The 16,129-nt window shown below is 58.2% G+C and overlaps 1 protein-coding gene across 4 annotated transcripts in view; it reads right to left on the reverse strand.

Moving 5' to 3' along the window:
- The window catches only part of TNXB (tenascin XB), a 56,352-nt gene that overhangs the window by 21,482 nt on the left and 18,741 nt on the right, over positions 1-16,129 (reverse strand). For 3 of the 4 annotated variants that reach the window (XM_040250350.1, XM_040250346.1, XM_040250347.1), the window contains exons 7-15: positions 13,992-14,360; positions 12,573-12,866; positions 10,301-10,591; positions 9,616-9,921; positions 7,707-8,066; positions 6,951-7,352; positions 2,960-3,265; positions 1,629-1,928; positions 101-388 (exon numbers count right to left, since the gene is read on the reverse strand). In XM_040250350.1, coding sequence (XP_040106284.1) covers positions 101-388; positions 1,629-1,928; positions 2,960-3,265; positions 6,951-7,352; positions 7,707-8,066; positions 9,616-9,921; positions 10,301-10,591; positions 12,573-12,866; positions 13,992-14,360 — 2,916 coding nt within the window. Of the gene's footprint in view, positions 1-100; positions 389-1,628; positions 1,929-2,959; positions 3,266-6,950; positions 7,353-7,706; positions 8,067-9,615; positions 9,922-10,300; positions 10,592-12,572; positions 12,867-13,991; positions 14,361-15,453; positions 16,011-16,129 lie in introns of those variants that run through there. The other variant, XM_040250348.1, reaches the window with a different exon arrangement.

Here is a 16,129-nt window from a genome sequence, read left to right on the forward strand (position 1 = left end):
CAAACAGCAACCATGTTGGACAGCCACCACAAGTGGCTACAGCGACTCTCCCCAGGGGGCCCTCCAGATCAAAGCCACCTCCCGAAGGGGCTGCCCTCACCTGTGGTGCCCTCGGCAGTGAGGGGGCCATGGCGCCTCTTGCCCAGGAGGCCGTAGACTAGGAATCTGTACTTGCGGCCGGAGTCCAGAGGGCTGATGGTGACCGAGCGTTCGTGGCCGTCCACAGACACCACATGAGGCCCATCCCTGTCCTTGAACTGGACCACAAAGGAGTCGAAGTGGCCCTCAGGGACCGTCCAGGAGAGGCGCAGTGAGTCTGGGGTGGGGTCTGTCACCCACAGCTCCCCAAGGCGGGGTGGGGCTCCTGGGCTGGCGTCACCTCGGCCAACTGACAGAGAGGAAAGTTTCTGGTGTTTATTTTTTTTTCCAAAATGACTCCTTGACTGCCTTCCTCTGGAGTTGGAAAAATCTAGAACTGCCCAAATGATCAGTGCTTCCCTCAGATATTTCCATCACCATCACATGCCTGCCAGCATCCTCATCTGGCCATGCCTCTGTTCTTCAACCAGCGCAGGGAGCAGCCTTCTGTCCTGGGAGAGGTGATTCCCTAGTTTCCTATTTATCTTATTCCACTTGTTATCCAGACTCTAGCTACCTGATAGAGACCATTTCCTTGGCAGGGTGCAGCTTATCACAGGCTTCATCTGCTTGTTTCTTTAACCAAGGAATCCACTGTTCGTGATTTGACTGTTCTTTGGGAAAATCCAAGGGTCCTGGGGACATCAGAGGGGGTACAGGTCCCTGGGGGGCAGAGAGCTGGTGGGGAGGTAGGATATTATGACGGTGACCCTCCTAGGACCTGACGGAGGACTTGGGACTGCTTTTGTGTGAGGAGGGGTACAAGGAGAAGAAGAATGCTCAGACAGGAGAAGGATCTGGTGTCTGCCCAAGAAGCCAGCCCGGGGCCTGAGAAGGAGCTGGCCTTTTGCCTTCCTGGACAGCGAGGACGCTGACAGCATTGTTATTGTGAGAGTTCTCTGGCAACTGGGAACCCCCAGGGGCAGGGGAGGGCCTGGATCAAAATCCAGGAAAGGGGCATAGCTGGGCTGGGCCCGACTGGGCTGGACTGGGCAGCCAGTCTTGGGTTCTTCTGGTGTTTCTGAGCTCCAGGAAGAGGGCAGGGGCGGAAAGCGGTCCCTCTGGAGAGGTAGATAAGGGACCCAGAGTGCCTGGGCCGGTAGGGCGGGAAACCAGGGTGAGGGTCAATGGAAAGCGCTCTCTCAGGAGGTGATGGCTACACAAGGCTGAGACTTGGATGTGGAACAGCTCTGGCCTCCCGCCCTTGCTTCCCAGTCCTGCTTCCACCTTCCAGGAAGGGTCCTGGAGGTGCCTCCCCCATTGAACGGAAGTAGGAATTATGAGAAGAGGTGAAAGTCAGCAGGGGGAACTGATCAGGAACCCACTCCATTTTCTTAGTTCCCATCTGACTGGGAAGGGAGAAGGCAGCAGGGCTTTTCAAATAAAAAGGAAGAGGTGGATGAAAGGGAAACAGGCGGAAAGGAGAGGTGTTCAGGCAGCGGGGAAGGACGGAGGGGCTGGGACCTCAGCTTCATGGGGGTCCCGCTCACCTGTCTTTGCCTCCACAGAGACTGTGCTGCGGCGTTTCCCATCTCGGATCCCAAAGAGCAGGAACTTGTATTTCCTACTGGGCTCCAGGCCGGGGACGGTGACCTCGCGCTGGTCGGCGGCCACAGGCACCACCTGCGGCTGCCCGTCCCTGTCCTTGTACTGGACCAAGAAGGAGTCGAATTCGCCCTCGGGGACAGTCCAGGAGAGGCCCACGGAGTCCGGGGTCACGTCCGTCACCGTCAGCTCCCCCAGGCGTGGCTCCACGGGGGGCTCTGTGACTGGGGCTGGAGGGACGGGAGCTAGGATCCAGGGAGACAGAGAACATGGCTGAGATCTCCAGCGGGAGAACTCCCCCCTCGCAGGGCTCCTGGGCTCCGAGGGCCTCCAGGGGGTGTTGAACTGAGACAGGGAGCAGTTACATCTCTATTTTCACTGGCCTCTAGCATTTCCTTCAGTGATGCATATAGGAAACCAACACGGTGGTACTAGCAGTGCTCGTGACTGTCACCAATAGGAATCACAGATGCTGTCACATCAGCTTAGAATTACTGCAGAAACTCCAAAACACTCTTTACACTCATCACTGCTTCTAAATAGGTTATTCAACAGGCCACAAGTTTCTTGCTATTTAATGAACTAACAGTGAAGTTCCTGTATTGCTAAATCATAAATTTGAATTTTAAAATACCTTTGATAATTGGATATCAATAGAATCGGTATGGTATGGTAAAATCCTATGCATTCTACTTTATAGATTTTAAGACATTGCTCTGAAAGGGGTTCACCGGTTTCATAGACACCACAGCACAGAAATGGTAGTGGCCTGTCCCTAGAAGGCATGAGGAGCGGGACACGGCAGGAGCGGGAGATGCTGGGAGTGGAGAGCAAGGGCCATCTCCCTGAGGAAGGAAGACTCTGGGTTGGCCAGAGGGGAACACAGCTCAGGCCAGGGGGGTCGAGGGCCTCTGAGAAAAGATTCGAGGGATGTGTGTTGTTTAACCCCAGTGAAAAAGGGCAGCAGGGGGAGGTGGTAGCTGGTCCAAGTCACAGCGGGGTTGTGAAGAGAGGGGAGGAAACAGCTGTGGATGATCAGAGAGATAGCATCTGGCTGGACCTGGTCGGAGGGGAGGAAGACAACTCTGCCTGGGGGAGGAGGCAGAGCAGAGATAGAGACTGGAAGACAGGGAAGGTTCCAGCTCCCAAGAGGATCCCTGGGGTCAGGGAACAGACCACATGCCTGTAACTGGGGAGGATCTGAGCGAGATGCTGGGGAGGTGAGGTGGCCCCGGGTGACCAGGGATGGGGACTGCCTTGACCCGCCCTCACTCACCGGTCAGGGCCACCACGGAGAGGGGGCCCACGCGCTGCCCACCATGGAGCCCGTACATATTCATCCTGTATTTGCGCTCAGGCTCTAGCCCGGAGACAGTGGCCTCTCGCTGGTCTGCGGCTACAGAGACCACGTGGGGTTGCCCGTCCCTGTCCTTGTACTGGACCATGAAAGAGTCAAACTGGCCCTCCGGGACTGTCCACGCGAGGCCCACGGAGCTGGGGGTCTCATCTGTCACTATCAGCTCCCCGAGGCGCGGCTCCTTGGGGGGCTCGGTAGCCGGAGGAGTCTCTTCTGCTTGTGGAGCTGAGACAAAAATGGGGGAGGCTGTCAGGAAAAGCCCCTCTTCCCTTTGGTAGCAATTATCTGCGTTGTTGTGGTGGTGCCCACGGGGTGGTTATGATGTAAGACTACACTGATTGGCAACATCTGTCTGGCCGACAAGGCTTCACTAAGTGCCTGCCAGAATCTGGGGCTGTGCTTGGTGGGGAGGGGTGTCAGTCACCACGAGACCCTGGGAAAGTGGCTGAAGGCCCATCTGCCCATCTCTGGCTCCAAGTCCTCCAGCCAGACCTCCCAGCTGACCCCCAGACTTGGGTGTGCTCAGCATCTTCCTTGGGTGCCTAACTGATCCCCAATTCCAGTCCAAAGCCGAGTTCAGGGGCTTCCCCCCCGCAACTCCTGTTCCTTCCACAGCCTTCCCACCTCATCAAAACCACCGCTTCACTGTCAGAGTCATCCCTGAGTCCTCTCCTCCACCCCATGGCCGGCCTGCGAGTAAGTCCTGTCGGCACTGCTTCCAGAAGCTGACTTCCCTACTCCTTAAGTCCACCACCACCCCCTCTAAGTTGGAAAAGGAAATGGCAACCTCCTCCAGTATTCTTGCCTGGAGAATTTCATGGACAGAGGAACCTGGCAGGATACAGTCCATGGGGTTGCAAAGAGTTGGACAGGACTGAGCGACTACCACTCACCTCCTCTAAGCACACGGCTCTTACTGGATTATAGCACAGTCTCCTAAATCCCCCCCGCTCCCCTCTTCACTGTGTTCCCCACTGTTAGCTCATTAGTCAAAGCCTGTTCCCGCCATGGCTTCCATCTCACTTAGAGCAAAAAGCCAAGTCCTTACAGTGACCTCCCTCCGAGGCCCCACATGTTTACCTCTCACACCACCCTCCTCATTCCAAAACAATCCTCGTTGGTCCTCAGACATTCCCTCTGCCCGGAAGCTCTTCCCCAGAGGCCTACGTGGCTTGTCCTCTCCCTCCGGCAGGTCCTTCTTCAGAGAGTCCCTTTCCAGCCTGCTTCCCACCCACTCACCGTCTCGCCTACTGGGCTTTGCTTTTCTCCCCAGCTCTTGTCACTGTCTCACACACAGTCCTACAGACATATTTGTGCAATTTGGCGCCTGTCTCCTCTGACAGAATGTGAGCTCCTGGGAGGAGCCTTGCCTTGTTCCCTACTGTGTTCCCAGCACCACCACCCCGTGGGTGCTCCACAAAGGTCTGTTAAATTAATGAGTGGTATGCACATCTGGGAGAGGCTGAGCTCAGGACCTGCTAGCCCCCATTGCCCCAGAGTAAGCTGAGTGTAGGAGGCACTGCTTATTAGGACCAGCCTGGAAAGTGGTCCCAAGAGGCAAGTAGCAGAGGGGTGGCTAGGTGGGTGGGTTCCCAAGATCCTGTTTCTCAGGTTCCTGTGGGAGGATAAGATTAGGCTCTGTACTCATAACACCTGCTTTCAAAATGGGCTGGTGGGCTTCCCTGGTGGCTCAGTGGTAAAGAATCCACTTGCCAGTGGTGGAGGATCCTGCATGCCACAGAGCAACTAGGCCTATGCACCACAAGTATGGAGCCTGTGTCTAGAGCCTGGGAGACACAACCACTGAGCCCTCGAGCCACAGCTCCTGAAGCCGGCATGCCTAGAGCCCGTGCTCCTCAACAAGAGAAGCCACCGCAATGGGAAGCCCACGCACCGCAACCAGAGAAAAGCCTGTGAAGCAATGAAGACCCAGAACAGTTAAAAATAAGTAAATAGACTTGAAAGGGGGAGGGGGGCTGGCATGGGAATCCCCTGGTGGTTCTTGGTTAGGGCTTGATGCTTCCACTGTAGGCGGCATGGGTTCAATCTCTGATTCTAAAATCCTATAAGCCATGCAGCTTGATCAAAAAAGAATTTTTTTAAATTAAAGTAAAAAGTAAAAATGGGCTGGTGATAAGGCCTCAGGAGGACAGAAGTAAGTCTGAGTGGGAAGGGCAGGGATGGAGGCAGCTGAAGGCGGGAGGGAGTAACCACCATGTACTGAGCTTCTCCCAGGTCCAGGAGCCAGGCCAGGCGTTGTGTTCCATTTAATTTGCGTTCCAACTCTGTTGCTCCTGTAGCTTCCATTTCCTGCTTGCTTTCACCCTCTCTGCACTTCTTGCCACGAGAGAGAAACTGTCCTCACCATCAACCCTTATCCTTGGTGCTCTGTCTCAACTGGGGGAGGTGGAATGATAACTACCTGTGAGTACCGCAGACCCCATGCTGCCTTTGGTAAAATCCTTTCCCAATTTAGTAATGTTTCTAAAGCTGCATGTTAGTTCTTCTCCTAGCAACGGCTTAGCACGTGCTGTGTGCCAGGCATAGTCCCTTGGTCAGCTCAGCGGGCTCCAGCTGCCCATCGCCTTCCTGCTTGGATAATGAGCTCCATTGCACAGCATAGAACTGAGAAGCCAGGAATGGAATGCAGTTTCTTTGATTCCAAGACTCAACTGTCCTCCACTGCACTGCTTCAGTCAGTGCCCAACATAGTCTGTCCTTACCTGGGAACCGGGCTTCCCAAGTGGAGCTAGTGGTAAAGAACCCGCCTGCCAATGCAGGTGACATAAGAAACGCAGGTTTGATCCCTGGGTGGAGAAGATCCCCTAGAGGAGGGCATGGCAACCCACTCCAATATTCTTGTCTGGAGAATCCCATGGACAGAGGAACCTGGTGGGCTACAGTCCATAGGGTTGCAAAGAGTCAGACACAACTGAAGCAACTTAGCATGCACGCAGGTGCCCAGGGACCAGCGTGGCTGCCCCAGACAGACAAATGGACCTAGGGTGACCCCAGGAGAAACCTCGGCCACATGTCCTAGGCCTGACACAAGCCTCCACCTTTCTACTTCAGGCCCGCAGGACACTAACCCACTGAGGCTTTCCCCTCTCCCTACTCTCTGTGCTGACTGAAGAAAGAAAAGAAATCAGGGGTGAAAGATTCTGGACACTAAGCCAACCAAGTCCCTTTGAGAAATACAGAAACCATGTTCCGGAAACATGTTTCTCTGCTTTTAAAAATCTTTCCCTTTAGAACAAAAGTTGCTTTTGAAAAATCTGTGTCTTTGTTTCAGTGAACAAAGGAGAAAAGAAATGCCTTGTCCCTGGGGCCAAGCTGGGCAGACCAGCAGGAGGGTCACAGAGGCCTGTCTGGGGCCTGGGCCTGGCCCTGGGGCTCTGCAGAGTGGGTGCCCAGGGGGGGCCTCTGTGGTGGCTGAGGGGCCCTGTGCCTGGGTGGAGGGACAGTCTTCCTTGCTGTAATCACTCACTGGATGAGTCATAAAGGAAGTTTCCAGCAGCCCTGGTGAAGAGGCCAATGTCTCATGCACATTCTAAGAAGCTGAACCAGCCAAAGGGGACAGAGCAGACCCCAGGGTAAGGCCAAATGTAATCATCGTAGTGGCCAACACCACCAGCATGCTTACTCTGAGCCAGGCCTGCGCTAACTCAATCTCACAACAGTTCTGCGAGGTGGGCATTATTATCCCCATTTTACTGCTGAGGAAACAAACACAGTAAGTTGAAAACTTGCTCAAGGTGGTGAAGCTGGTTGTAGCCCAGTCCCCAGTGAGCTGTTCTTTCCAGGTCGTCCCCAAGCAGGGGGTTCCATGGCAGCGAGGGAGGGCAACGCCACAGGGAGGCTGGGGGCCCTGGATGGGAGGAAAGCAGGCAAGGGCCCCACCCTCACTCACCGGTCACGCCCACGGTGGACACAGGGCCCATGCGCCGCCCCCCGTGCAGGCCGTACAGGTTCATCTTGTACTTGCGTCTGGGCTCCAGGCCCCCAACGGTCACCTCAGTCTCCTCGCCCCCGACACGCACCACCTGGGGCCCATCCCTGCCCTTGTACTGGACGGTGAAGGAGTCGAAGTGGCCCTGGGGGACGGTCCAGGAGAGGCTCAGCGAGTCTGGGGAGGATCCCGTCACCGTCAGTTCCCCCAGGAGGGGCTCCTCGGGGGGCTCTGGGGCCTCTGTGCTGGGCTCCGTGGGGCTGGGGGTCTCCTCCACCTCTGTGGGGCTGGAGGTCTCCTCCATCTCCGTGGGGCTGGGGGTCTCCTCCATCTCTGTGGGGCTGGGGGTCTCTTCCTCTGTAGCTGAGAAGAAAGGACACACAGAGGGTGAGGCAGGGTCCCCAGGAGATGTCCTTGGGTCTCCTCCTAAGCCATGGTCCCCACTGGGGACCCTGAGGTCAGTTCAGAGAAGCCTAAGGAGGCTGGTGGTCCTGCTTGGTCCACACCTCACAGACACGCCTGGAGCCCACGGTGTCAGCTCTGGGGATTGGCTCTGTCACCGGCACAGCTCATGGAGGCCCTTCTCTGCCCAGGAAGACCCACAAAGGTCACCATGGCTCAGCCTCGAGGAGAGGGGCCTCCCGCACCCCACTCCCCCATCACCTGAGGGGGTGATCTCCCCTAGGTCCCATCCTGGGGCTTCCACCGTCCACTCACTGGTCACCCCGATGACAGAGACGGGGCCCACACGCTGGCGGTCGTGGAAGCCATACAGGTTCATCTTGTACTTGTGGTCTGGCTCCAGGTCCGAGATGGTGACCCCGTCCTCGTCCCCAGGCACCCTCACCACCTTGGGTTGCCCATCCCCGTCTCTGTACTGGACGGTGAAGGAGTCAAAGTGGCCGCGGGGGACAGTCCAGGAGAGGCTCAGCGAGTCCGGGGAGGATCCTGTCACCATCAGCTCCCCCAGGAGGGGCTTCTTGGGGGGCTCTGGGGCCTCTGTGCTGGGTTCTGTGGGGCTGGGGGTTTCCTCCATCTCTGTGGCGCTGGGGGTCTCATCCAGGACTTCCTGGGGGGCTGAGGGAAGAGATTAGGCTCTCAGGTGACATGCTTTGCTGGTGACATTAATCCTGACATAAAGTACATTTGGCAAGTATACTCTACAAGCTGTTGGCTTAGGGGTTCCTGTAGCTTTTGTATTAGCCGTTCAGTGACTCACTGAAGGAGACAGCTCTGAGACAGGCCCCTAAACCCCATCGTGTACTGCTGGCCAATTGCACTGGCTGGGCTCTTGTGTCTGAGAAAGGAGGTGAGGCAGTGTGAGAGGAAACTGAGGAATTCTTCCATGCTGTGTTCATGGGCTGTGCTGACCCCAGGAAGACAAGGGGGCAGCAAGGACTTGTCCTGCTTGCAGTTTCCCCTGTCAGTTCCTGCCCCTCCCCAGGGTTGCCCAGCTCCCCTCACCCCACTGACCAGGACAGTCCCCGGGCAGCCCTGTCTCTTCCTCTACTTCAGACAAGAGTAGGGGAAAGGGTATGGGAATGAGGCTGGGGGCTGAGGAGAGCCGTGCTCCTCCCTGGCTGGGGCTAGAATCACAGCCACGAGGGCATCCACCCACCGTCTGCAGTAGCCAGTTCTCTGCTGAGGCTCCATGAGGTGGGGAGACTGGCACAAGGGAAGCCAGCCCTTCTGTGACCCACTCCCTGGCCCATGGGGGACCACTTTGGGCACAGAAGATAGAGGAAGCAGCAAGCAAGAATGATAACCCCGACAGGGAAGGGGAAGGTGGAAAGGTGGAGAGAAGAGGATACTGGGAAGGGAGAGAGTTGGGGAGAAATGATGGCTTACTCTTCAGTAGCAGTTCTGACGTGCTCGGCACTAAGTGCCATGTGTGTATGAACTCATTTAATTCTAAGACCTCTGTGAAGCCATTACCCTTGTTATCCCCGTTTGACAGGTGAGAAAGCTGAGGCCCAGAGAGACTCATTAAGTTGCACAAGATCCCAAAGCTAGGATTAAGATACAGGCAGTTGGCCCTAGAGCCCATACTCCCAACCACAATGCTACACAGTCAGGGAAATGTGCTGGATGGGGGAGGTTGGGCCTTAGGAGGACTGCAGGGCTGGGGGCTGAAAGTGAGCCCTTTGCCCTGCTTCAAGCTGGCTGGGACTCAGCGAGTCAGGGGGGCTGGGGAAATGTGGAGTTCATGGCCCTTGGATTTGCCAGTTCTGAACAGAGCATCGGTGGAGGGAGGGTGTGGGCAGAAGGTAACAGAAGCTCAGAAAAGACCACAGCCTCAGCCAGGAGAAGGTGGTAAGCAAAGGGTGTGAGGAAAGAACCCAGTGGCTGAGGGTACCCAGGGGGAGCACAGCCTGGCAGGGATGGATGATTCTTGGTGCTCAGAATGGTGGAAAACGGGCCTGTCCTTGGAGGTGGAGAGGCAGGGCCAAGAAAGATGTCAGGGGCTGGCGGCTGGATGCAAAATCCTGGGATGTGGGGAAGGAGATGGCTGAGGCTTTGGCAGAATTGGAGCCGAGGAAGAGAAGGTGGAGAGAGGCGCCAAGGGTCTGGGGCCAGGTCCCACTCAGAGGGCTGGGGGTTGGTGGGCGAGGGAGGCCTGACTCACCTGTGGTGGCCACCACGGACACGGGCCCCACGCGCTGCCTGCCATGAAGCCCGTAGAGGTTCATCTTATACTTCCGGTCAGGCTCCAGGCCAGGGATGGTGACCTCATTCTCATCACCCCTGACGGGCACTGTTTGGGGCCGCCCCTGGGCATCCTTGTACTGGACCACAAAGGAGTCGAAAGAGCCCTGGGCCACCGTCCAGGAGAGGCGGAGGGAGTCTGCAGTGGCACCAGCCAGTGTCAGCTCCCCCAGCAGGGGCTGCCCTGGGGGCTCTGGGTGGCGGGACTCCTCTTTCTTCTCTGGGGCTGTAAATAAGAAGGCCCAGGCGGGGCTGAACTGGCAGAACCCCAGGATTGGGGCCTGGGGTTTGGAAGGCTTGTCACACCTGTGGGGGTCTCTACTTGATTAGCATGAGCACTGAACTCTGAGAAGCCTGGCACAGCCAGAGTATGACACACCTTCTGGGCCTCGGGGAGCAGCTGAACAGGATGAAAGGGGCCCAGCAGTGCGGGGGAGGCTGGCTGGCCCTGAGCCCAAAAGCTGGGCCAGGATTCCAAGTCAGCCATCTCACTGGGAGGCTCCAGCCAGCTCCTGGCTGAGGGCAGGCATGTGGAAGGCTGGGAGCCGTCAGCCTTAGGGGTCAGCCCCCCTGTAAGGCTGGGGGCTTAGGAGGCTGCCACTCACCGGTGGTGCCATCGGCCGTGAGGGGGCCGTGCCGCTTCTTGTTGGCAATCCCAAACAGAGTGAATCTGTACTTGTGGTCAGGGTCCAGCGGGGAGATAATGATGGAGCGCTCGGGCCCTTCCACGGGCACCACCTGCGGCCGGCCGTCCCTGTCCCTGTACTGGACCACGAAGGAGTCAAACTGGCCCTCAGGGACAGTCCAGGAGAGGTGCAGTGAGTCTGGGGTGGGATCAGTCACCCACAGCTTCCCCAGGCGGGGTGGAGTCACTGGGTTGGGATCAGTCTGAGACACTAGGAAGAGGAGGTGGGAGAGAAGGGAGGGACACGGGTCAAAAGAGAAGAAGAAATCCGTCTCCTCCCTAGGAATGCTGTGTGAGACTGCGCAGGCTGTTCTCTGCACAAAGGTGCATGGTGAAGACAACACGGACGCACTGAAATCCAGCCAGCACTCTGCTTGCCACGCTGTGCGCCCTGGCAAGCAGCTATGCCCACCTAAAAGGACAGGCAGCTCATCTGACGTGGCATGAAAGCACTGTCTTAACGGTTGTTGTTTAGTTGCTAAGCCGTGTCTGACTCTTTGCCACCCCATGGACTGTAGCCTGCCAGGCTCCCCTGTCCATGGAATTCTCCAGGCAAGAATACTGTAGTGGGTTGCCATGCCCTCCTCCAGGGGATCTTCCCAACCCAAGAATCGAACCTGAACCTCCTGCATTGGCAGGGAGATTCTTTACCGCTGAGTCACCAGGGAAGCCCGCTGTATGGATTAGTGTGGCCCTCAGTTATTGCGCAGCCTGGAGAGGGGCTTCAAAGAGAAGGAAGTGCAGTGAGCCTCTTCCACATCTCCACAGCCAGGGAAGTCTTCCAGGACAGCCTCCACTGCTTCCAGACCTAACGACTAGCTGATTTCCTCTCCAAGAGAGGGACGCTTGGTCCTTGGAGCATTTTCATGTGGGAGAGCCCCCCACAACTGTGCTCTGGGCCCCACTTTATCTGCTCCCACTCTCACTCCATCAGCTATACCCTCAGGATTTACGCGAACGCCTCCACTCGGCTGCATCGCCCTCCAGTCTCCACCCTCCCTCTTCGCTTTCCACTCCAGCCCAGATTCCAGACAGAGATGCTTGTACTCATGTCCTCACCTTCATCGCCCTCCCAACCCAGCCCTGCCCTCCACCAGCAGCTCCCACCAGGGTCAGTGGTGACCTCGCCGTTGCTAAATCCTGTGGACACTCTGCAGCCCTGAGTCACTCTTACGGAATCTGACATGTCTGACCGCGCCCTTCATTTTGGCATTCCTCTCCCCAGTTCCCCCCTCAGGCTGCCCTGCAGACTCCCGATCCTCTATTCATGCCATGAGTGACGGCCACCTCTAGGGTCCCAGGGGCCATGTCTCTTCTCCCTGCCTCCCCACCCTGGCTTCTGCTCACTGGGACATGCTCCATGCTCAGGCCTTTCCTTTGCTCTCCAGTCCCAGGAGGGCAGCGGGAGAGCGCTCTGGGCCCCTCACTTTCTGCCCGAGTGGCCTTGCCCTCTCTGTGCCGCCCCTTTCCTCATCTGTGAAATGAGTATGCCTCACAGGGCTGCTTGTGAGGATTAAGTGTGATCATTCTCTTAGAACATCTTGAACACATATGACACTTAACTGCTCGAAAGCTGTCTAAGTTGCTGCACTCTTCCACCGTTCCTCACATCTGCTGCTCCTTGCCTCGGGGAACAGGACTGCCGGATCCAGAAGCGTGGGGTGCCTGGGCCTCCTCACTCTCCTTCACCCCACCCAACCCCAGCCTCACTGCCACCATCCCCGCCAGGCCAGCATCCTCGCTTGCCGGTTCCTAGCTCACTTCTCCAGCTGTCCTCTGCAGCAGCCTCAGAGCTATTTGTAAGATAAATATTGAATCGGGTCACGCTCTCACTTCAAGCACTTCGGAGGCCCCCTAGGGTCCTCAAATGAGGCCTAAGTGACTCACTCAGACAATGGAGATCAGTGAGACCAGTGTCCTCAGCCCCCAGGTGCCCTCCACTGGCATCCGGAAGAGAGACTTTGATTCTCTTACAGGGCCACTCTCACTCCTGCCTCACTCTCCACAGCTTCCTCTGTTGGCACTGCCCTCCTCAACCTCCCTGCCTGACCCACCACAATTTTCCCTTTAGGATTCAGCTCAGGCACCACTGCCTCCAGGAAGACTTCTGGGAGTTCCCAAAGCACTGGGGAGACCTCCATCAGCACTGCGCAGAGGGCAGGGGCAGGGCCTGGGTGACCCCTGTCACTCACAGATCTTGGCTTCAGCCACCAGGGGGCCGTGCCTCTTCTTGCCCACGAGCCCGTACAGGACAAATTTGTACTTGCGGCCGACGTCCAGGTTGGAGATGAGGGCGGAGCGCTGGGGCCCCTCTACAGGCACCACCTGGGGCCTGTCCCTGTCTTTGTACTGGATCACGAAGGAATCGAACTCGCCCTCAGGGACTGTCCAGTGCAGAAGCAGGGAGTCCGAGGTCACGTCTGTCACTGTCAGCTTGCCCAGGCGAGGTGGGGCCAAGGGCTTCCCAGGTTTCTCCCCATCCTTGTCTGGAGTTGGGGGAGGGGTGGTGCAAAAACAAAGCACGTGGGCTCAAGCACTGTCTTGTCCCTGCTCTCCGTCCCTCTCCTCTGCCCATTGGCTCCCTCCATGCTGGACGGCTCCCTCCCTTGATGCTCCATTCCCTGCCCTCAGTTCTCTGGGACCAGCCTTTCTAAGAAGGGGGGCATTTCTCCCAAATGTCTATTCTGGAGAGAGAGCTTCTGCTCTTCCCTGTGATAACTTCCTCCCCACTCACAAAGGTCCCAGGCCCTCTACACACCAACACTCTGAGGGAGTTTCGGGTCCCCTGAGGTTCTTCCTAAGAGTTCCAAAGCATTGCTGCTTCAGAGCAGCCTGGAGATGCCTTAGTCCACCTGAACGTCTTTCTCCCTTGCCACTCTCTCACTGGTGAGAGATCTGGAGTTGCAGGGAGAGCTGGCTACCCAAGTCCCATAAAGGGAGACCAGGAGAAACTGTGAATGCCAGGAGCCCCAGTCTCCTGCCCGGGTTCCACAAACCTCATCCATCTGTGCAGTCCCAGTGGCCGTGGAGCGCCCTCCCCAGGGAACCTCCACCCCTAGCGGGAACTGGCTGATGGGACCATGGGGCACTGCAGGCCGGGCTTGCACGGTAGGGGGACAAGGTGTCCTAGTCTGTCCAGTGAGGGGATGGCAGGGGCTTGAGAGAAGGGAAAGGGAGGAGGGGGCTGAGGATCAGTATCCTCGGGGCCAGAGGCTTTCCCACACCCACCCTGAGAGACACAGGGGGCAGAGAGGGGCAGAGGAGTGACCAGGAAGTGGGGGCGGGACACTTCTACGCAAAGAAAGCTGCAAGTGGAGAGCCAGGGACCAACAGTCTCTCTCCCTGAATCTTTGTCCCACGTTTTGACTTTTCTCCTCTCATCTATTTATCTGGAAGGACTCCCCTCTCTGATCCACCCTTTCGTTGTACTAAGACTTTCCCCATCCCTCTTGCCTCTGAGCCCTCAACTCCTTTTCTCTCCTTGTTTCTCCTACTGCCTCGACCCAAACACCAGCCCTGCCCTCTGGTCTTCATCCCACCCCTGAAGTCCTAATGGCCCAGCCCCTCCCCCAGCCTCAGGACACTGGACTTGAGCAGAGTCCAGGATGTACCCATAATGCCTTGGTAGATGAGAGGGGCAGAGGGCTCGCCATCGGGAGGGATCCCACGAAGTGACAGCTCGTAGGGGGATTCGGGAGGGGGTGAGGGCACCAGAGCCTGACGGACATCCCCTGGCAGTAGCTCCTCATGGGCCCCTGGCCCTTCGGGCACCCGTAGGCGCAGCTGGAAGTGGGTAAAGGTGTCAGGCTGGGCGGTCCAGGCCACTCGGAGGCGCCCTGTCTTGTCTTTGCCCAGCACCCTCAACTCGGCCAGCTCCTGGGGGCGCTGCTGCAGGACAGGAGCCTGAGCCCCTTGAGTTGTTGAAGGGCCTGAGGGAGGAGGCTCATCAGTGGCCCCCATGAGGCCTGAGAGGGAGGACCCTGGGAAGAGGCAGGGCGAGAAAAACAGGAGAGTCGAGTATGAGAGCCAGCAAGGAGACCGCAGTCCCCAGGTTTTGCTCTCTGGCTTCTAAGAGTCTTCAGACTTTCCCTTTGTCGCTCCTGGATCACCCCCTGGGTCACCTCATTGTCCCAAACATCCACTATAGCCCTGCACAGACGGGCCTGCAGGTCACAAATAGAACTAAGTCTGCCATCCCTCCTCCCACAAGGCTCCTAGCTCCCTTCCCATGGGAAACCCTCCCCACTGGGCAGTGGTCCTGGCCTCCATTAGTGCTGCAGTGAGAAGCCTGGAAGAAAGGAGAAGACGGTGGTGTTAAGGAAGACTCAAGAGACAGTGGGCAGTCAGAAGAGAGAGGAGTGGACATCCAGCTCCGGTGACATCTGGGCCCTATGGGGGAAGAAGAGGTCCATAACCCCTCCCCCCAAAGCCACAGGGCGCCCCTCCCTGAGCCAGGATGCCGTTCCTGTGGGAGAGACAAGCGTGAATTGAGCCAGGAGGTCTGGAAAGCCAGCCCAAGAAGCAGTGGCTTCACCTCTCACCTACCCATGCTGCCTAACGGTTTCAAGGCCACCCCCAAGCAGTTCCGATGGTCCCTTTGAGGTTAGGGCCAAAGTGTGGAAAATAGTAACCACTGACCACAGTTGTCAGCTACCCTCACCACAGTGAGTCAGAGTGGGAAACCACTGGCTTCACTCCCTACCCCACCCAAACTGCTCCAGAGAATCTTTGCAGACACTGGCCCTCCCATCAAATGACCCTTCTATTGCCTGGAACAGGATTCCTGGCAGAAGCGTCCTAAGAACCCAAGTGAAAATCAGAAAATTCCAAAGACCAGGTCTCCTTGGCCTGGGGTATCCACCAGGATCCTGAGGGTGGAGGGGGTTTCCAGGGACACAGGAAGGTGTGGGGATCCCCCGGAGCCTGAACCAGGGAGGGCTGGAAAGCAGAAGGGCAAATCAAAGGAGGGGTAGTGGCAGCCTGAGCAGTGAGGCAGTGGGAGGCACTCATAGACTCCGATGGCAGGTGAGACTGGGCAGGGGGTGGGGGGTCGCGCGGCCCCACCCACGCTACCTGTGGTGGTGATGAAGGCGTAGGACTTGGAGGTCTGCCCTGATCGCACCCCGTGGACCTCCACGTGGTAGGTGGTGCCGGGCTTGAGATCGGGCAGACTGACGGTGCGCTCGGTGCCCGGCACGGTCAGCTCCCCGGCGGGGCCCTCCGCGGGCGGCTGCGGCCGCCAGCGCAGCACCACGCGCTCGAAGTGGCCGCGGAGCCCGTCGAGCGACACGAAGAGCGCGCCGTCGGCGGAAGTGCCCAGCACCTCGGGCTTGGGGTGGCGGGGCGCCGCCACCCGGTCGACGCCTTTGGGCGAGAGGCCGTAGATGCCCTGGTTGGAGTCCCGCTTCCAGGTGCCCGAGTCGGGGCTGGCGGTGGGGTGGGGGCGACCGGGCGGGGGTGCAGGGGAGCGACGCCGCTGCAAGTATTCGTGGATGTGGTGCGCCACCGACGTGTAGGTCTGGTTGGCTCGCAGTGGGTAGCCGTGAGCCCGCAGGTGACGCTCCAGGTCCTGCACCGTGCCGCGGAAGCGGCCCAGCTCGGCGGTCAGGTTGCCCCACGCCCGCCGAGGGGCCTGGGGCGGGCTCGGCCGCGGCGGAGACTCCGCCTCCCCCTGCTCCGCGGGCCGCGAGGGCCGAGGGGGCGGCGCCGGGCGCGCGGGCCGCGGGGGCCGCGGGGCCGGGGCCGGCCG

The sequence above is a fragment of the Oryx dammah genome, unplaced genomic scaffold (assembly GCF_014754425.2).
Source record: "Oryx dammah isolate SB20612 unplaced genomic scaffold, SCBI_Odam_1.1 HiC_scaffold_11, whole genome shotgun sequence".
Lineage (NCBI taxonomy): Eukaryota > Metazoa > Chordata > Mammalia > Artiodactyla > Bovidae > Oryx > Oryx dammah.